Source organism: Canis aureus, chromosome 24, assembly GCF_053574225.1.
Source record: "Canis aureus isolate CA01 chromosome 24, VMU_Caureus_v.1.0, whole genome shotgun sequence".
Lineage (NCBI taxonomy): Eukaryota > Metazoa > Chordata > Mammalia > Carnivora > Canidae > Canis > Canis aureus.
The window spans coordinates 21,315,969-21,338,835 of NC_135634.1; the positions used below are offsets into that span (position 1 = coordinate 21,315,969).

General features: G+C 33.3%; 1 protein-coding gene across 11 annotated transcripts in view; it reads right to left on the minus strand.

Moving 5' to 3' along the window:
- The window catches only part of NEK1 (NIMA related kinase 1), a 230,825-nt gene that overhangs the window by 2,407 nt on the left and 205,551 nt on the right, over positions 1-22,867 (minus strand). For all 11 annotated transcript variants that reach the window (XM_077868525.1, XM_077868526.1, XM_077868524.1 and 8 more), the window contains 4 exons: positions 21,664-21,815; positions 19,038-19,246; positions 18,005-18,135; positions 17,600-17,732 (listed from right to left, as the gene is read on the minus strand). In XM_077868525.1, the coding sequence (XP_077724651.1) occupies positions 17,600-17,732; positions 18,005-18,135; positions 19,038-19,246; positions 21,664-21,815 (625 nt within the window). The remainder of the gene's footprint in view (positions 1-17,599; positions 17,733-18,004; positions 18,136-19,037; positions 19,247-21,663; positions 21,816-22,867) is intronic.

Sequence of the window (22,867 nt, forward strand, 5' to 3'; positions counted from 1 at the left end):
AAATAGAAAAGTACAGAGAGAAAATTAATGAAGACACATGTACCAATACCTAGAATTAATAAAAGTTGATTCTTGGCTATACCGATTTGGGTTATTTATTAAGAAAAACACATTACAGAGAGAAAGTACACTTTCCCAATTTTATTGTCCTTTCTTTTTGCCCAAGGACATTATCAGTATCCTAAACTGATGTGTATCTTTTCCTCTCATGGTTTTTAACTTTTATTGCATATATGCACACCTAAATAAAATTGCTTTTAAACATTATATTAATGGTAATCTGTTCTACTTATTCCAGTCATCACATTTGTGGGGCTTATCCATATTGATAGATGAAAATTTAGTTCACTTAACCGCTATAGGGAACTTCATTACATAAGCAGAGCACAACATTCTATCTAAAATAAATGTGGAAGGAAGGTCTGCAAGTGTGGACTGCCAAGATTAATATTCTTCTATATGAGGACTTGGTGGCCTTTGCCATTCTACTATTGACCACAGTTATAATCCTTTTCTTGTGGAGGAATTTTTTTAGGAATAATATAAACTAATTTACAGATTTTATTAGTTCTATTTGACTTCTGACTCTGGATAGTACTTAGCTATGGACTAAATGGCATTAATTTACCAATAGCTGCCATTGTAGATGCTTACCAAACCTATACTCTAACAGTATTGGGCAGCTGAAGAAAGGAAGCCATCTTTTGAGGACTCAGATCATTTTCCATAAAATAAAACAGAAATGTATTTAGGACAATCTTCTTTTTAACTGATTTCTTAATGAACCGATATCACTTTTGGGTGAACTAGATATAATTTATCTGTCCTCTCCCTTCATTAATCTTCCCCTCCCCTAAAACAGAAAATAAAAGTCTGTAAGTAACATATGCAGATGACATGGTTTAATTATTATCTCCTAATGTGGCCTAAGAGAACAATCTATAAGACAACTAGATCTAAGGTCTAAGTATTTCCAATAAGAATGATTTTGGAACAGTTATTCTAAATCCAATCACTGTCTAATATTTAACTGTTTTAGGATTAACAATACAAAACATATTTATTCATATAGTTCCATATACATTTTACAACCAGTTTAGTGAGTTTATATATTAATATATGTAATATTTACATATTAATAAGTTGTAATGTTTTAGGGGTTTCAGTAAGATATTTTTTAAAAGGTTTCCAGGGTAAGCATTTGACTTTAACTGCTTTACACTCTTTCTAGGCTAAAGGAATTACTGATAGGCTTTATGATACATAACATTAGGGTCCTCATTCTCTTTTTTATTTGTGTGATACAAAATTTGTATGAAATTCTGATACTGCTTTTTCTTTTTTTAGATTGAATACTAACAGATACATAATCCTGTATTAGTATCAAGTGTACAACATACTGATTTTATATTTATACACACTACAAAATGGTCACCACCATGTCTAGTTACCTTCTGTCACTGTATAAAGCTGTTACAATACACTATATTCCCTATGCTGTACATTATATCCCTTGTCACCTTTGTAACTGGAAGATTGTACCTCTTAATCCCTTCCCTTATTCCATCCATCCCCCCACCTTCCCTGCCCTCTGGCAACCCACCAGTTTGTTCTCTGTATCTGTGTGTCTGTTTTTTTTTTTGTTGTTGTTAATGTTCTGTTTCTTTTATTTTTCTTTTATTTCTTCAGGTTCCACGTATAAGTAAAGACATATAGCATTCATCTTTCTCTGATTTATTTCATAATACCCTCTAGGTCCATGCATGTTGTTGCAAATAGCAAGAATTCACTCTTTCTGATGGCTGAGTAGTATTCCACTGTGTATACTTGCCACATCATCTTTATCCATTTATCTATTTATGGACATTTAGGTTGCTTCCATATTTTGGCTACTATATATATTACTGCAATGAACATATGAGTGTGGATGTCTTTTTGAATTAGTATTTTATTTTTTATTTTTAAGTAGTCTCTACACCCATAATGGGGCTTGAATCTATAACCCTGAGATCAAGAGTAGCATACTTTACTGACTGAGCCAGTCATATGTCTTACTGAAAATTAGTATTTTCGTTTTCTTTGGATAAATACCTAGAGATGGAATTGCTGGATTATATGGCAGTTCAATTTTTAATATTTTGAGGAACCTCCATACTGTTTTCCATTATGGATGCATCAATTTACATTCCCACCAACAGTGCACAAGAGTTCCCTTTTCTCTACCTCCTTGCCAACAATTGCTATTTCCTGGTGTTTTTGAGAACAGCCTTTATGACAAGTGTAGGATATCTCATCGTGGTTTTGACTTGTATTTTCCTGATGATTAGTGATGTGGAGCATCTTTACATATTCCTTTGGGTATCTTTATGTCTTTGGAAAAGTGGCTATTCAGGTCCTCAGACTTTTTTAAATCGATTTTTTAAATTGAGTTTTATGAGTTCTTTATGTATTTCAAATGTTAATCCCTTAATGAATATGTCTTTTTTAAATATCTTCTCTCATTCAGTAGTTGCATTTTATTTGGTTGATGATTTCCTTTGCTGTGAAAAGCTTTTTAGTTTGATGTGGTACCCTTTGTATATTTTTTGCTTTTGTTGTCCTAGCCAAAGGAGACAGATCCAAAAAAGTATTGCTAAGACCAATATCAAAGAGCTTATTGTCTATGTTTTATTCTCAGAGTTTTATGGCTTCAGGTCTTATTTAAGTCTTTAATCCATCTTAAGTATATTTTTATATATGGTGTAAGAAAGTGGTCCAGTCTCATTCTTTTACATGTAACTGTCCAGTTTTCCCAACATTATTTAGAGAAGAGACTGTTTTTTCCTTGTAATTTCTTGCCTCCTTTGTTGTAGATTAATTGAACATATAAGCATGGGTTTATTTCTGGACTCTCTGTTCTGTTCCATTGGTAATATGTGCCTGTTTTTATGCTAGTTTTGATTACTGTAGCTCTGTAGGATAGTTTAACATCAAGGAGTGTGATACCTCTTTGTTCTTCATTCTTTAGACTTCTTTGGGTATTCAAGGTCTTTTGTGATTCCATATAAATTTTAGGATTATTTTGATAGGGATTGCACTGAATCTGTAGATTGCTTTGGATAATACAGATTTTTTCTTAACATACTAATTCTTCCAACTGATTTTGAACAGTGTATCTTTCCATTTATGTCAATTTTTTTCCATCAATTTTTTTCATAAATGTCTTATTTTTTTTCCCAAAGTATGATCTTTCACCTCATTGGTTAAATTTATTCCTAGGTATTTTACTCTTTTTTGATGCAATTATAAATGGGATTGTTTTCTTAATTTCTCTGCTAGTTTGGGTATTAGTACATAGAAACACAACATCTTCAATTTCTTTCATAAGTGTTTTATAGTTTTCAGTGTACAGATCTTTTACCATTTGATTAGCTTTATTTTTAGGTATCTCATGTTTTTTGGTGCAATTGTAAATGGGATTGATTCCTTGATTTCTCTTTCTGCTGCTTCACGATTGGTGTAGAGATATGCAACAGATTTCTGTATGTTGACTTTGTATTCCGTGATTTTACTGAATTCATGTATCAGTTCTAGCAATTTTTTGGTGGAATCTTTCAGATTTTCTATATAGAGTATCATGTCATCTGCAAACAGTGAAAGTCTGACCTCATTCCCAGCTTGGATGCCTTTTATTCCTTTTTGTTGTCTGACTGCTGAAGCTAGGACTTCCAGTAATATTACTCAGCCATAAAAAAATAAAAAAAATAAAAGATAGGGATGCCTGGATGGCTCAGTGGTTGAGTGTCTGCCTTTAGCTCGGGTAGTGATCCCTGGAGTCCCAGGATCAAGTCCTCTGTTGCGCTCCCTGCATGGAGCCTGCTTCTCCTCCCTCTGCCTATGTCTCTGCCTGCTCCCCCCCCCACCCCCATGTCTCTTGTGAATAAATAAAATCTTTAAAAAAAAAAAAAAGATGAAATCTTGCCATTTGCAATGATGTAGAGGAGTTAGGTGTATTATGCTAAATGAAATAAGTCACCAAAATACAAATTCCATATGATTTTACTCATATGTGGAATTTAAGAAATGATACAGATGAACAAAGGGGGAAAAGAAAGAGAGGCAAACCATAAAACTCTTAACTATAGAGAACTGATGGTTGCTGGAGGGGATGTGGGGGGGGGATGGGTTAAATGGGTGATGATATTAAGGAGAGAACTTGTGATGAGCAATGGGTGTTATAAGTAAGTGTTCAATCACTAAATTCTACTCTTGAAACATTACACTATATGTTAACTAACGAGAATTTAAATAAAAACTTGAAACTAAGGGGGAGAGAGAGAGAGAAACACATTAGATTTCTGTATATTGATTTTTGTATTGTGCAACTTTCCTGAATTCATTTATTAGTTCTAATAGTTTTTGGGTGGAGGCTTGAAAGTTCTCCCTAAATAGGATCCTTTCGTCTGGGAAAAATTAGTTTTACTTCTTTCTTTCTAGTTTGGATGCCTTTTATTTTCTTTCCTTGTCCAACTGCTGTGGTTAGGACTTCCAATACTAACTATATTGAATAAAAATGGTGAGAGTGGCCATCCTTGTTTTGTTCCTCATCTTACAGGAAAAAGCTTTCGACTTTTCACCACTAAATATGATGTTTACTGTGGGTTTATTATACATGGCCTTTATTATATTGGAGTATCTACCCTCTATACCCATTTTGTTGAGTTTATATTATAAATGGATATTGAATTTTATCAAGTGCTTTCAATGCATCTGAGATAAGCATGATTTTTATACTTTATACTCTGTTTTGTTAATGTGGTATATAATGTTGACTGATTTGTGAATACTATACCATTCTTGCATCCTCAGAAAAAAGCCCACTTAATCATGGTCTATGATCCTTTTAATGTATTGTTGAATTAATTTCCTAATGTTTTGTTAAGGATTTGCATCTATGTTCACCAGGGATACTGGCCTATAATTTTCTTTCATTTTTTTGTAGTGTCTTTCTCTGATTTAGGTCTCAGGGTAATGCTGGCCTCATAGAAAGAGCTTGGACTCATTCTTCCCTCTTCAATAATCTGGAATAGTTTAAGAATGATAGATACTAACTTCTAAAAAAAAAACGTTTGGTAGAATTACCTGTGAATTTGCCTGGTTTACCTGTGAATCTGCCTAGCTGTTTGTAATAGTCTTTTATGATCCTTTGTATTTCTGTGGTATTGATTGTAACTTCTCTTTCATTTCTGATTTTGAGTCCTCTTTTTTTCTTGATGAGTCTTGCTAAAAGATTTATCAACTTTATCTCTTCAAATAACCAACTCTTAGTTTCATTAATCTTTTCTATTGTTTAGTCTCTATTTTATTTCCTCTGTGTGATGTTTATTATTTCTTTCCTCTACTAACACTGGGCTTTATTTGTTCTTCTTTTTCTAGTTCCTTTAGGTATAAGGTTAGATTGTTTATTTAAACTTTTTCTTGTTTCTTGAAATGGGCATGTATTGCTATAACCCTCCTTTTTTAATTGCTTTTGCTACCTCCTATAGATTTTAGAGCATTATGGTTTTTTTTTTTTTCATTTGTCTCAAGGTATTTTCTGATTTCCTCTATCACTTCTTCATTGATCCATTGGTTTAGTAACATGTTGGCGTCTCCACAAGTATGTTTTTTTCCAGTTTCCTTCTTGTAATTGGTTTCCAGTTTCATACCACTATGATTAGAAAAAGTTGTTTGATATGATTTCAATATTCTTAAATTTACTGAGACTTTCTGTGTTCTAACATATGATCTATTCTGGAGAATGTTCATGTGGACTTGAGAAAAATGTTCTGTTTTTGGATAGAATGTTCTGTACGTATCTATGAAATCCATCTGGTCTAGTATGTTGTTCAAGAGTCAGTATTTCATTATTAATTTTCTGTCTGGATTATCTAACCATTGACATAAGTGGGATCTTAAAAGTACCTACTATTATTGTACTAGTGCCAATTTTTCCTTTTGCATGCTAATATTTGCTTTATGTATTTCAGTGCTCTTATGCTAGGTGCATACATATTTACAAGTGTTGTTACCTTCTTGTTTGATGGATCCCTTTATCATTATGTAGGGCCCTTCTTTGTCTCTTCTTATAGTCTTTGTTTTAAAATCTATTTAATTTGAAAAGTACTACTACCTCAACTTTCTTTTCATTTCTATTTATAGTATCTTTTTCTATCCCTTCACCTTCAGTCTGTGTGTGTCTTAAGATCTGAAGTGAGTCTCTGGTAGACAGCATACAGATGGGATTTTTTTTTTTTTTTTAATATACATTTAGCCACGCTATGTCTTTTGAGTGGAGAATTTAGTCTACTTACATTTAAAGCAATTATATATAGGTAAATGTTTATTATCATTTTGTTCTTTTCTTGTTTCTGTAGTTCTTTGTTCCTTTCTTCTCCTGCTCTCTTCTCTTTGATTTGATAATTTTCCTTAGAGTTAAGTTTGGTGACTTCTCTATTTTTTGGTGTATGTATTACAGGTTTTTGGTTTGTGGTTACTGTGAGGTTCATATATAATAACTTATGTATATGTCAGTCTATTTTAAATTGGTGGGTATTTAATTTTGAATGTATTATAAAAGCACTACATTTTTATTTCCCCTACATCATGTTTAAGCTTTTTATGTCATATTTTATTTTACACCTTTTTCTTTAGTGTATCCCATAAGTAATTACAAATTTAGCTGATTTTATTAATTTTGTCTTAATTCTCAAACTAGCTAAGTCACTGATTAGCTACCTTTTCTATATGTTTGCCTCTATCCATGTGATATTTTTCTTTTATATAATTTCTTATTTTTTTTTAATTTTTTATTTATTTATGATAGTCACACACAGAGAGAGAGAGAGAGAGAGAGAGAGAGGCAGAGACACAGGCAGAGGGAGAAGCAGGCTCCATGCACTGGGAGCCCGATGTGGGATTCGATCCCGAGTCTCCAGGATCACGCCCTGGGCCAAAGGCAGGCGCTAAACCGCTGCACCACCCAGGGATCCCTATATAATTTCTTATTCCTAGTTATGGCCTACCTTTTCTTTTCTGCTTAAAAAAGACCCTTTAATATTTCTTTGGGGGGCACCTGGGTGGCTCATGGTTAAGCATCTGCATTTGGCTCAGGTTGTGATCCCAGGGTCCTGGGATGGAGTCCCGCATCAGGCTTCTATAGGGAGCCTGTTTCTCCCTCTGCCTATGTCTCTCATGAATAAATAAAATCTTTAAAAAATATATTTCTTTGTAAAGCTGATTTAGTAGTGTCTGATTTAGTTTGTCTGGGAAACTTTATATCTCCCCTTCAATTCTGAATACTAATTTCTCTGTTACAGTATTTCTGGTTGTTAATTTTTTTCCTTTTAGCACTTTGAATATGTCCTGCAACTCTCTACTGGCCTATAGAGTTTCTGCTGAAAAATCACCTGATAGTCTATGAGGTTCCCCTAATGGTAACTTCTTTCTCTTGCTTCTTTAAATATTTTCTCCTTATTTTTCATTTTTGACATTTTAATTATTATGTATCTTGGTGTGGATCTCTTTGTGATCTTGTTTGGGACTCTCTGTGTTTCCTGGATCTAGATGTGTTTCCCCAGGCTAGGGCTGTTTTTGGCTATTATTCCTTCCAATAAATTTTCTGACCCTCTCTCTCTCCTTCTGAGTCCCCTGTAATGCAATATTACAGTGCTTGATGTTGTTGTAGAGGTTCCTTAAACTATTTTCCTTTTCTTCTTGCTGTTCAGTTTGGGTGATTTCTAATACCCTGTCTTATAGTTCATTGATCTGTTCTGAGTATCATCTACTCTGCTATTTATTCTCTCTAGCATGTTTTTCATTTTTGTTAATGTATTCTTTCTCTCTGATTGGTACTTTTAGTTTCTGTCTCTTTCTTGAAATTCTCATTGTGTTCATCCATTCTTCCCTCAAGTTCAGTCAGCATTTTTATGACTATTATGCTGTACTCTTTATCAGATAGATTGTTTATGTTCATTTTTTTCAGTTCTTTTTCTGAGGTTTTTGTCTTATTCTTTTGTTGGGACATAGTCCCCCAACTCCTCATTTTGCCTATCTGATTCTATGTATTAGGTGTTTAGGTATACTTCTTAGTCTGAAGGAAAGCTTTATGTAGGAGATATTCTGTGCAGCCCAGAAGCACAATCCCCCATCCCCACCCAAGCCTCCACCCACCCCTGCTTCCAAGGAGGCCCTGTGTGGGCTGCATGTATCCTCCTGTTGTGGTGAGACCTTACTGCTGTGGATACACTGGTGGGAGGGGTTTGTCTCTGGCCCACATAGCAGTGAGGCCCAGCTGAGATGCACGGCTGCACAGAGCTCTGAATGGTGCATGAAACCCTGGCGTTAGCTGTCTATAGGAAGGGTTCCATAATGGCTCCTGCCAGTCCTAGGATCAGCATGGCAGAACAAGGTAGTAAAAATGGATGCTGTCAGTGTCTCTGTCCCTGGGAAGATCCAGCAGTTGCTTCAAGATCAGTAAGCGTTCTTCATTTATGGTTTATGTGCTTTTTATCTCATGTTTTGTGCTAATTTCTGGGTTGAATCAGTCTGCATTCAAGGTCTTTCAAGCATAGGTTTTCCTTTTCTATAGCTCTATGCTGACTTCCAAAGGCAGGTGTTTGGGGAACTTGTATCTCCTATGCAGGATCTAAGGGCTGGGGTGCCTGATGTGGAGCTCAAATCAATCATTACTCGGGGAAAAGTTCTGTACCTTTGAGATCCCTCCTGACCATGAAGTGCTGTGCCTGGGGTGTGGGTTTTTTTCTGTAGTGAGATCATATTTCTTCCTCTTCTATCTATCTCAGTGCTGTCCTTTGTTATGGCAGCTTCATTCATCCACTTTCTAGGTACCCTTCAGAAGGAATTATTCTATATGCAGTTGTGCATTTGTTGTGACTGCAGGAGGAGGTAAGCTTAGGATCTTCCTATGCTGCAATGTTAAAGCCTCTCCTCATTATCACTTCTTGAGGACTATATAAGCCTAGCCTGATTTTTGTAGGAGAGGTAGCCTTCTTGTAGGCATGTATTCTTTTGAAGCCAAAAACATGTGGCTTTTTCCTCGTGGCTCAGTTAACTCTTACAGTTCCCTACTTAAAGAGCAATACCAACTAAAGGTTTTCCAAGTATTTGTCAAGCAAATATTGTTAATTCCAAGCACATTGTTAATTACTTACAAAAAGCAGGATTGAAATAATACTTATGGAGAACTGCCCAAAGGATAAACAGTCTGAATATGAATATAACTAGTTTGGTATTCTTCATAGGTTTACTTAAGTGGAGTCATTCTCTGGCTTCATGCCATTAAATTACACCACATCATATTATAAGAAAGACGCCTGTGAAATCCAAATATTGTAAAATTTACTGAAGATAATTTTTAGTCCATAATAGCACTGTTTTATAAAACAGTTTAAGATCTCAATAAAGTAAAAAATACTCAAGTACCAATGTTTATATTTTATATATTAATTTTGAAAACAAATATAGTATTTCAAAATTTAGAGGAAAAACATCTGTTTTATAGTCATAATTTACAACTGACATATTTTGAAAGACTAAGACTTGAGTTTTTTACTGAAGCCTATGGACTTAGATTCTTCAAGTCTAAAAACAATTTTCCCCTTTAAAGGGATCCATATGTTATTAAAATTTGAGGGACACTATATGATTGTGTCCTCCTTTTAAGAATCATGGGAAAATTGTTCCTCTGTTTTAATACCAAAAATAGCTGTCTTCTGAGTGACATGTTTTGTCTCAAGAGCAGTGACTCATGTAATTAATTAGGTTTCCTGTTTTGCTAGAAAGATAAGCACCAAATTTATGACCTATTCTCCCAAAATGTAGAGACCTTTTGAATATTAACTTTGTATTCTCACCTCATTCTTGGCTTATAATCATTACTTATGCTCATTTGCCTGATATGCTGACTTTCCCAAGCATTTTTTTAAACTTAATTTTACCTTGTACTGTATATATTTTTAAGTGAAATGTTAAACTTTTGACAAGATAGAATATAAATAAAACTTACGGAAATTTATATTGCTAAAATTAAGCAACATTTTAAATATTTCAAATCCTCAAATCACTTTAGCATACAAATCATACCTTTAAAGTAATCAGATTAATTTCGGCAGATATTCTAGAACAGAATTCTTGATTCAGTTTACAAATTCACTTTAAAAATTAGGCTCATTAATTCATTGTAAGATACCTTAAAACTAAAAGACCACAAATTATTTATCTTGATTCCCATTCATTCACTAAACTTGACTTCAAGAAACTTTAAACTTGTCCAAAAAAATGAAATGTACCCAGAATAAAGACTCATACAAAGACAGACCATCAAAAGAACCTGTATATAAGCTGTGAGAGAAATTCCAAAAGTTCCAAGATATTTTGTGTAGTGGAGCATCTTCATTAGAATAAATTCATAACCTTACTTTGAAGAAACTATTATTTATTTTGATATATAGGTTCTGACATTTTCCCCTCAAAGTGATGTTATAGTCCTTTAATACTTCTTTAAAGGAAAACAGATCGCTTAAGAATCAACAGATTAGTTGATGCAGAAGAACATACCAGTAATCAGTAAGACAGGGTAATGGCAAGCACCCAAGCTGAACAGCAAAGAGAGAAAAAAAAATTTTTTTAAAAATGAGGATAGATTTAGGCATCTCTTAGATAACATCAAGCAAACAGTCATTTGATAGGGGTCCCAGAAGAAAGAAGAAAGAAGAAAAAAGAAAGAAGAGGAGAAGGAGAAGAAGAAAAAGAAAAAGAAAGATAGAGAGGTAGAAAACTTATGTGAAGAAATAATAGCTAAAAACTTCCCTAACCTGGGAAACGAAATAGACATTCAGGTCCAAGAAGCACAGGGAGTTCAAGGAGGTCCACACCAGAACACATAATACTTGAATTGTCAAAGGTCAAGGATGAAAAAAAGAATTTTAATGGCAGCAAGAGAGAAACAAAAAAGTTACCTACACGGGAAAACCAGTAAGGTTCCCAGTTGATTTATCAGCAGAAACTTTGCAAGCCAGAGAGAATGTAGCATAATATATTCAAAGTGCTGAAAGGAAACAACCTACAACAAAGAAAACTCTACCTGGCAAGATTATGCTTCATATTTGAGGGAAAGAGAGAGTTTCCTAGACAAAAAAAAAAAAAAAAAAAAAAAAAAAAAAAGATAAAGGAATTTATTACTACTAAACCAGCTTTATAAGAAATGTTAAAGGCAATTCTTCAAGTTAAAAAGAAATAGCTATAATTAGACATAAGAAAATAATGAAAAAGACATACAATATGACAGCATGTACATAAAATGTGGAGAAGTGGGGAAAAAGTTTTTTAAGAATGTGTTTGAAATTAAATTACCATCAAATTAATATAGACTGCTATATACTGAGGATGTTATATATGATCCTTATGGTAACCACAAACCCAAAACCTGTAATGGATACACAAAAAATAAAGAGAAAAAAAGGCGAAACATAGAAATTCATCAATCACAAAAAAAGAGAGCCAGAGAAGGGAACAGAGAACTACAAAAATAATCAGAAAACAACAGAATGGCAATAAGTACATCAATATCAATTAATTACTTTAAATGCAAGTAACTTAAATGGTCTAATCAAAAGATACAGGATGATGGAATGGACCAAAAAACCCCACAACTCATCTATATGCTGCCTACATGAGATTTACCTCAGATCTAAAGACACATATAGACTGAAAGTAAAAGGATGGAAAAACATTTATCAAGCAAATGGAAGCAGGGGGGAAAAAGGCTTTGGTAGCAATACTTCATATTAGACAAAATGGACTTCAAAACAAAGACTGCAAAAAATAAAAATAAAAAAAAAATAAAGACTGCAACAAGAGACAAAAAGGGCATTTACATAATGGGGATCAATTACATAAGGGATCAATCCAACAAGAGGATATAACAATAGTAAACATCTAGGTACCCAATACTGGAGCACCTTAAATACATAATGCAAATATCAGTGAACACAGAGAAGCTGTTGGTAATATAGTAGTAGGGGACGTTAACTCTCCACTTACATCAATGGCTAGATCATCCAGGCAGGAAATCCAAAGTAAAGAGTATCTTTGAATGACACATTAAATCAGGTGGCCATAACAGATATACAGAACATTCCATCTCAAAACAACAGAATACACATTCTTTTCAAGTGCACAAGGAACATTCCCCAGAATAGATCATATCTGACCACAAAACAACCCTTAGTAAATTTATAAAAACTGAAATCATAGCAAGCATTTTTTCTGACCCACAAGAGTATGAAACTAGAAATAAATCACAAGATAAAAACTGGAAAAAAACCAAACACATGGAGACTAAACACCATGATACTAAACAAACAATGGGTTAATGAAACAAAGAAGAAACCAAAAAATACAAAGAGACAAATGAAAATGAAAACACAATGGTCCAAAATCTCTGGGACACAGCAAAAGCAGTTCTAAAGAGGAAAATAAAGCGACAGAAGCCTATGTCAAGAAACAAGAAAAAGCTTAAGTTAAACAATTTAACCTTACACCTAAAAGTACCAGAAAAAGAACAAAGCCCAAGGTGAGTAGAAGGAAGATAATAAATTCTTTTTTTTTTATTTTTTTATTTTTTTATTTTTTTTTTTAATAAATTCTTTTTTAAGAGACTTAAAATACAACAGGGAAAAAAATCCATGAAACCAAGAGCTGGTTCTTTGTAAAGATCAACAAAATTGATAAACTCTTAGTGAGACTCCCTAAGAAAAACGAGAAAGGACCCAAATTAATAAAACCAGAAAAGAATGAGAAGCAACAACTGACAACACAGAAATACAAAGGATTATAGGAGAATGGTTTGAAAAATTATATGCCAACAAATTAGACAACTAGACGAAATGGATAATCCCTAGAAACATATAATTTTCTGAAACTGAATAAGGAATAAATAGAAAGTCTGAACAGATTACTAATAAATAAATTGAATTGATAAAAAAAAAAAAAAGTCCAGAACCAGATGGATTCACAGGTGAATTCTACCAAACATTTAACGAATACCTATTCTCTTCAAACTATTTCAAAAATAGAAGAAAAAGGAAAGCTTCCAAATACATTCTACAAGGCTAGCATTACCCTTACACCAAAACTAGACAAAGATATCACAAAAAGAAAAAAAACCACAGGCCAATATCCCTGATGAACACAGATGTAAAAATTCTCAACAAAATATTAGCTAACTGCATTCAACAGTACATTCAAAGGATCATTTACCATGATCAAGTGTGATTTATTCCAGAGATGCAAGGATAGCTCAATATTCACAAATCAATCAATGTGATATGCTACATTACCAAAACAAAGGATAAAAATCATATGATCATCAATAGATGCAGAAAAACTATTTTATAAAATTCAACATTCATTCATGATAAAAAATTCTCAAAATAGGTTTAGAGGGAACATACCTCAACATAATACAGACCATATATGAAAAACCCATAGCTAACATCATATTCAATTGTGAAAAACTGGGAGCTTTTCTTCCAAAATCAGAAAAGTTATGTTCACTCTTGCCATTATTATTCAAAATAATACTCAAAGTTCTAGCCACAATAATCAGATAAGAAAAATAAATAAGAGGTATAACAGGCATTCAAATTGGTAAAGAAGTTAAACTGTCACTATTTGCAAATGACATGAGAGTATACAAAGAAAACCCTGAAGGCTCCACCAAAAACCTACTATACAAAATAAATAATTCAATAAAGTCTTGATACAAAATTAATACCCTGAAATCAGTAGCATTTGTATACATGAATAATGATGTAGCAGAAAGAGAATTTAAGAAAACAACTCCATTTACAATTGTACCAAAAAGAATAAAATACATAGGAATAAACCTAGAGGTGTCAGACTTGTATTCTGAAAACTGTAAAACACCGATGAAAGAAATTGAAGCTGACACAAACAAATGGAAAGCTACTCCATGCTCATGGATTAGAAGAATTAATATTGTCAAAATGTCTGTATTACTCAAAGCAATCTACAAATTCAATGCAATCCCTATCAAAATACCAAGAGCATTTTTCATAAAACTAGAATACTCAAATTTGTATGCAACCACAAAAGAACCCAAATAACCATAGGAATCTTAAGAAAAACAAAGCTGGGTATCATAATCCCAGATTTCAAGATATACTACAAAGTTGTAGTAATCAAAACCATATGATACTGGCACAAAAATAGACATATAAATCAATGGAAGAAAACTGAGAGCCCAGAAATAAACTTTTAATTATATGGTAAATTAATCTTTGAAAATGGAGGCAAGAATATACAATGGGGAAAAAGTCTCTTCAATAAATGCTGGTGGGAAAATTGGCCGGCTACACTTTATAAAAGAATGAAACTGGACCATGTCCTAACACCTAACAGCAAAAATTAAAGACCCTAATTTGAGACTGGAAACCATAAAAATCTAGAAGAAAACCGACTGGGCAGCCCCAGTGGCACAGCGGTTTAGTGCCGCCTGCAGCCCAGGGCGTGATCCTGGAGACCCTGGATCGAGTCCCGTATTGGGCTCTCTGCATGGGGCCTGCTTCTCCCTCTGCCTGTGTCTCTGCCTTTCTGTCTCTATAAATAAATAAACTCTTAAAAAAAAAAAAAAAAGAAAACCTACTAATTTCTCTGGTATCAGCCATAGTACCATCTTGCCAGAATTGTCTCTTCAGACAAGGGAAACAAAAGCAAAAATGAACCGTTGGGACTCCATTAAAATAAAAAGCTTTTGCACAATAAAGGGCACCATCAACAAAATAAAAAGGCAACCTACTGAATGGGAGAAGATATTTTCAAGTTATATACCTGGTAAAGGGTTAATACCCAAAATATATAAACAACTTACACAATCCCACACCAAAAAAACCCAAACAATCTAATTTAAAAAATGGGCAGAGAACCCAAATAGACCTTTTTACACAAAGACATATAGATGGCTGACAGGCATATGAAAAGATGCTCAATGTCACTAATCCTCAGAGAAATGCAAATAAAAACCATAATGGGATATAACCTTACATAAGTCAGAATGGTTAGTATCAAAAAGATAAGAATTAACAAGTGTTGGTGAGGATGTGGAGTAAAAGGACCTCATACACTCTTCTTAGAAAATAAACTGTGGAAAACAGTAATGGAAGCTCCTTAAAAACTTACAAATAGAAATACCATAATGATCTAACAATTCCACTATCGGGTGTTTACCCAAAGAAAATGAAAGCACTAATTCTAAAAGATATATGCCCCTCTATGTTTATTGCAGCATTATTAATAATAGCCAAGAAGCAACTTAAGTGTTCATCCATATATGAATGGATATGATGTGGTTGGTATGTGTGCGTGCGCGCGCACACACACACACACACGCTGGAATATCACACAGCCATAAAAAAGGATGAGAGTGTGTCCTTTGTGACAGCATAGATGGATGTAGAGGTATTTTGCTAGGTAAAATAAGTCAGACTGAGAAAAACAATTTCACTCATATGTAGAAACAAAAAGCAGAATCAGACTTATAAATACAGAGAACAAACTGATGGTTGTCAGAGGAGAAGGAGTTGAGAGGACAGGCAAAATGGGTGAATAGGAGTGGGGGATACAGGCTTCTAGTTCAATGAACAAATCATGGAAAGAAAAGGCATAGTGTAAGGAATATAATTAACAATATTGTAAAGCACTGTATGGTAACAGTAGCTATATTTGTGGTGAGCATAGCATAAAGTATAAATTTGTCAAGTCCCTATTTTGTACAACTGAAACTAATGTAACATTGTGTGTCAACTATGGTTAAACAAAAAATTAGAAAGGAGCTCCTTTAAGTTTTTTTTAATAGGTTTCACAGCACCACCATAAATATGAAACATTATTCTGTTTTTGCCTGTTTGTGATAATCTTAATTATTAGGTGAACCAAAGAAAACCATAATTAAGAACATATTAATATAATTACTAGCTTATATTCAATCCATTATTTGTTGCTAATGACCCTAATATTTTGACAGTTATATTGTTAAGAAGACTAATGAAGATACAGTAGTTTTTGAATCTATAAGGTAAGAGCACTCACTGTACATGAAGATTTTCTAGTTTTGATTTAATGATAACTACTAGAGTTGTTAGAAGATTTTTACTTACATTTAACCAATTCAAAAACACTATTTTTTTTTTTTTTTTGGCTGAGCTTTATGGTCAACATAAATGAGTCTGTAACTTAAAAAATAAGTTGCTCCCAAAATAAAAGACATTCTTGAATTTGAGTTTAGGAAATTTGATTTTTCATGAGTCAAAATATCAAATATTTTTATTAAAAGCCTGGCTCTGAATTATCTGAACTGAATATTTTTTTTAAAGATTTATTTATTTATTTATGAGAGACACAGATTGAGAGAGGCAGAGACGTAGGCAGAGGGAGAAGCAGGCTCCTCGCAGGGAGCCTGACGTGGGACTCGATCCTGGATCCGGGGATCATGACCTGAGCCAAAGGCAGGCGCCCACCCACTGAGCCACCCAGGCATCCCGGAATATATTTTTTGAACTGAATATTAACACTACATTCCTATGAACACTAAATTCAGGTATACACCATCTTGTGCCCAAATGCACCTACAGTTTCAAAACAGATCTTATTTGCAATCTTAGTACTCTCTCAGTTACCCAGAATACTATAACCAGACTGAACTTTATACAAAATCTTCAATCTGTCAGTTCTTTCACAGTTTGCAAACCTTCAATGATTTCCTCTATGTATTTTAAACACTTCACAGTATCTAATCACAAGGACTAATTTTTTTTTTTAATTTATTTATTTATTTTTATTTTTATTTTTTTATTTTTTATTTTTTTTAATTTAAATTCCAGTTAGTTAACACAGTGTAATGTTAGTTTCAGGTACACAATAGAGTAATTCAACACTTCTATACAATAAAGACTATTTTCAATAAGAAGCTTCTAATATTGGGATGCCTGGATGGCTCAGTGGTTGAGCATCTGCCTTTGGCTCAGGGCGTGATCCTGGAGTCCTGGGATTGAGTCCCACATTGGGGCTTCCTGCATGGATCCTGCTTCTCCTCTGCCTATGTCTCTGCTTCTCTCTCTCTCTCTCTCTCTCTGTCTCTATTCTATAGATAAATATTTTCCAAATATAAAAATGGTTTACATTCAGATCACTATAAATGAACTCCATTTACTATGAATGAAAGAGATTACATTTGATATTACTTAGGAGGAACTGTACATATTGCTAGAGCATGTACGTCTAAAAGTTTACTTCTACATCCTTGATATGAAAGTATTCTAATTTCTAGGGCTATCTGATAAGTCTTTTTAAAAAATCTCATTCAAATGTTACTTATGAATTAAGTAGAGACGTGGACGACATGGTTAATTTTATAATTGCTCATAAGTACTGGGATGATTTCAATATAGATTTCACCATGTGACCAAAAGCTCAGCAATTTACATTTGTCATTCTGTTTTTTGCACATTTACTTTAAATATAAAGACTGAGGAAATCTTACCTTCTTGATAGGCTCCATCTGCCATGACTAAATGAAGAATCTTGGCATAAAGATGTTCATGTTCATTTCCTAAAATATCCTGAACTATTGTTGAACAAATTTCAATATTTTCATCTTCATCTTCATGAATAGCCTATATCAAATTTCCAAATATAAATTAATTTGAATATTAGCTTTATCTAGAGACTTTATTTTTCATAATAAATCTACTGACCTCTAAAAATCACTGATATTTTACTAGTAATTCAAAAAGAGCATATTTCAAAGTTAATTTTTTTTTTAAGGTAAGCTCCACATCCAAGGTGGGGCTTGAACTCATGACCCTGGTATTAAGAATCGGAGGCTCTACCTACTTGGCCAGGGAGATGCCCCTGAGTTAAATGTTTTCATTGACACTTTACTTACTTTTATTTTCTCGTAAACCTCAAAGAATTTTTCAAAGCCTATTTCCTGTTCCAGGTGAAGTCTCAGTTCCTCTAAATGGTTAAAGACACTATCATATTCACATTCACTAGTAATATCACCATCACTGTTATCTAAGAAACAGAAACAAGAAGATACTTTATGACTAAAAAGAATGAATAAAATAATTCTTACTTTAATGGACTAATATTCATTTTGATGAGTGATATCACTGAAACAGAGCACTTATACTTCTAATGTAAAGTTTTGTCATTATAATTATTGCCATTTATGTAGGAAATGAATATATATATAATATATATATATTATAATATATATAAATGTCTTAACAAGAATGTTACTTTGGGAGTCTTTTATAGACATAAACATTAAACCAGATTAGAATAAAAAATTCGAATTGAGTAAAACATGAAAAAAGCATGCAGGAGATATATGACTTATACTACATATCATAAAACTTTAGTAAAGCATTTAGAAAGTATTATAAATGCTATATATGTTTCATGTCATGTACATGTCCAAGACACTTGGAAACATTCTAGTAAAAGACGAAGTTACTGAAGAATTGTTCCTTTTCACATTAGCTCTTCTTACAAAATAAACATAATATAGTTCTCAAAATACACAAATTTTATATGCATCTTAGGGGTAATGCTATGAACAAGGAACAGTTCTCAAAAAACAAAAAAAGTCAAGGTTTAATCCTACTGTTTACCACTGTATGTGGAAGCTCTCTGTAAAATATAAAGTGCTAAGAAAACTAGGCTATTATCCTTAGTAAAACTATAAAAGTGCTTCAAAAGCATTTCCAAAATTAAATGGGAAAGAAATGGAACAAATGTATGTGGGTATCAGTGGAAAAAGAAAAAGAATGAATGAAAGTCAGAGATACAGAAGCATACTTCAGTTTTATTTAAATTTGGAAATAGTTCATATCAGGTATCAGAAAATATACTCTACTTGAAATATTTGTATAAACTGAAAAAAAAGAAGTCCCATGATCATGACCATGTACCTGAGTGCCATTCTTCATTTAGGGCACTTTCACTGCTGGGATTGTCATCCTCATCTGCCAGATCTGTCCCATTTGCAGTCTGCTCTATGTCACTGTTCTTTAAGACTGATTCTTCCTCCTCACTGTATTCTTCTCCAGGTTGTTCCCTAAGTAACTGTTCCATAGAGGCCTGAAGCTCTTGTAAATCTGTGTCAGTTTCTTCAAAAACACTGAAATTAAAAAAAAAAATTACCAAAGTGTCGTCTCATTTTGAAATTTTACTTTAATTTAATATACATGCACTCCTTTATGCTTAAAAGTACTAATAGAGGATAAAAAGATATCTGAAAGATCTTTTTTTTATAAATTTATTTTTTATTGGTGTTCAATTTGGATATCTGAAAGATCTTAACTAAAATTTCCATTAATGAAAAAATAATCTTTTAAAGTAGAAATATCTTTATTTTGCATTTATGTGTACAAATCTCTACACTTTGTAGCAGGTATAGATAAGCAAAGCATCTAATTAGAATGAGAAAGAGTATGTTTAATCTTTTGGACCATCCTATTAGTAACATTTAGCTTTATATTTAATTATAAGACTAACATAACATGCACATCTGCTATGTACCATTACAGCAATGATAAAACATTGGCTTATTGACAAAATCTTCTTATGGCCAACCCTGAGGAATTAGTGACCACCATTGTTGATATTAAAGTAAATGGGCTGCTGAGCCTGCATTATAAGAAAAAGTAAAAGATTAACATCTTTTTTGGAAGATAGAGAGGTACTCCAAGAACAGTCTGGCCCTGCATTCACTTTGTAGTAGATTTTCTTATTATATGACCTTGAGTGAAGTTTGGAACCCCCTACCTTTCCCTCCCCCTCAAAAAAAAAAAAAATCCCAGGGAAAACATCAAGTGAAATTTCCTGGTATGGACTATCACTTAAACAAACAAACAAACAAACAAACAAAAACAACAAAAAAAACATTTTCAAAATTTTAAATTAATATTAAAAGCTTCTAACTTAAATTTTAAAATAAAATTCTCTCATCTACTAGTAACTAAAAGAACACAAGCCACAAACAAGCTACTGTGCAGTCAGATAAAACTGATGACTTTATAAAAACTTTGAGGAAAAACTGTTACCTAGCACTGTCAACCATAAAGGTACTCTTATGTTGTCATGTTCTCCAGGAGACTCAATAAAAACACAAAGCTAAAGCACTTATGACTACAGCCAAACAGAAGAAAACAAGGATAAAAGGGTAACTTCCTGTAAAATCTGAGAGCACTAGCAAAAATATACAGAACTCTATGAAAGATAAAAAAAAAAGGGGGGTGGTGGTGGTGGTGCTGGCAATCTTTAAAAGATAGTTTGGTGGGCAGCCCTGGTGGCCCAGCGGTTTAGCACCGCCTTCAGCCCAGGGTGTGATCCTGCAGACCCAGAATTGAGTCCTGTGTCGGGCTCCCTGCGTGGAGCCTGCTTCTCCTTCTGCCTGTGTCTCTGTCTCTCTCTGTGTCTGTCATAAATAAATAAATAAAATCTTAAAAAAAAAAAAAGATAGTTTGGTTAAAAATTTAAGAAACAAGAGGCAAGGCTTAAGAAAAAGAAAGAAATAAAAAAACAAAATGTGCCAGATATAGAGGCTCTGGCTCAAATATTATAGGGGAAAAAAACTACCAGATAGATTATTATTTTAATTGGATATCAATCATATCCAAACACAGTTCCTTCTATTAGAAGAGGTAAAATGTAGAAACTTTAAGTTTAAAAATATCAGAAAATAAATAATAAAAATCCCAGTATTTTAAACCATGTTTTCCTGGTGATTTGAATACACTCTACCTTTTCAAACACTTTATCCTCCCCTCACATATTGGTAACATTTGTCTGAGGAGGTGAGAGGGCTTACTTGTATCAAAGAAGGTAAAGAAAGGTTCCTAGCTAAGGGGCTATCACTTCCTACAGTTCCCAGAAATGTTGGTTAAATTTGCCTCTTGGATTCTAGATTCCCCATGAATCACAAAGAAAGGAATTTTGTGAAAGCAATTAATTTACACCCAGAACACACAGGTACTCATACATATGCAAACAAGACAACTAGCCTACGTAACTTCTCACTGCCATGGTTTTGTTTTTGTTGTTTTTGTTTTTTGTTTTTTATTTTATTTTATTTTTTTACTGCCATGGTTTTGAAATCCTACATGGCAGGAGATATAGAGGCTTTCTGCTCTTTTCCCTGAGGAACGTGGAATAGTTTATATTTCATAATTTTCCACTGCAATCCCTGTATCATGTGGTGTTAGTCATTATCCTGCTAATATTCCTTCATTTAAGCAAAATTTATTAAGCATATACCATGGACAAGTCAATGTGCTCAGTGGTGAGTATGACAGCACACAGAAAAACCATTTTCTTACATTTCTCAAGTGAGAGTAAGTCATTAGGTTACTTAGAAGCAAATATACCTATCAAAACTTGCATGACTATATTTTAAATATGTTGTAAAAAGGTAAAGGAGTGGTGAAAATCAGTTACAGATAATTTTTTAAAACTGTTTAGGTGAGTTACAGCTCTAGAGTTCATATAAACTCAAATTCTGTTAGTGCTTATATTTATTAATGACATCATGCTCACATGTCTTCAGAATCAGAAGGTCCTTCTTTAATATGCTCATCTTCAATATCATCTATTTCAAGATTGTCTTGACATACATCTCCTACAGTAGGAACATCCATCAGTGTTCTGAACAATTTTGAGAGATCTGGAAGTGAACATGTCCTTAGCATCTAAAAAAGTAAGATTTTTTTTAGTAGGAGTAAGATCACTAGAAAATAAAAATGAGATAAAAAATTAGAAAGTTAGAGCTAATACTAATTTTTAAGAGCTAGTAGCTAGCTCCAGAGATGACTTGTCTAAAATTAGAACCAAATTTTCTTGAATTTCAGTTCTGTATTTTTTCGGGGAGGAAACTAAACTTGTGAGTTATGTGTGGGTTTCAAAATACAGGGATTCACTTAAGTCACCATTAAAAGGCAGGGAGAAATGTTTAATTGGGGTATGCACCTAGGGAATGGAATTAGAAATCTGTCAGAAATTAGGCAGTGCCAGAAACTGCTAATTTGCTCCTTCTCAGTCAGGGCCCATACTGTCTCTCCCTTATTTTATCTCCTCTTACACTTTACTATGGCCAATCTTCCTATATGTTTCCCAAAGTCTGGACTGAGTTAGTCTGAAGGTTGGCAAAGAACTATCACACATAATTGGTGGTTCTTTGTATCATTTATCCTAGGAGCTGCTGGGTAGCCAATATTGATTAAATAAGGAACTTCACATTAGTGCAAAAAAAAAAAAATAAAAGCCTAACATTACTTCCGTGAACAATGGACTGTAAGTGGAGCCTTTCTCACAAGAAGGGAAGGCTGGAAAGACAGGTACTTTGATGTTTATACTGAGAATCATTTATAGCAACAAGTGAGAAGGAACTGACTGAGGAAAAAAACTATGGTTGAGGTGTTTAAAATCTTAATTTGTTTGGATAAGACCAGGAATAACAGAAATAGCCCCTGTCTACCAACCTATCAGCAATTAGAATGTGATCGATACACAGGACAATGAAACAAATGTCTGTATACATAAGTCTCAGAATTGGGTTAATAATCCTAAAGGAATCTGTGAGATTTGAAAACTAATTCCTAAGGCCTTGGTAAGAATCCTACACCAGATAGGAGAGGAGACTGAAGAAAACACAATGTTTAGCATATTAATGAAACTTTATATACTTTGCCAATTTTATCAGTACGATCTGTTTTTGAGAACAAAAGAGGATAGATTTTCCACT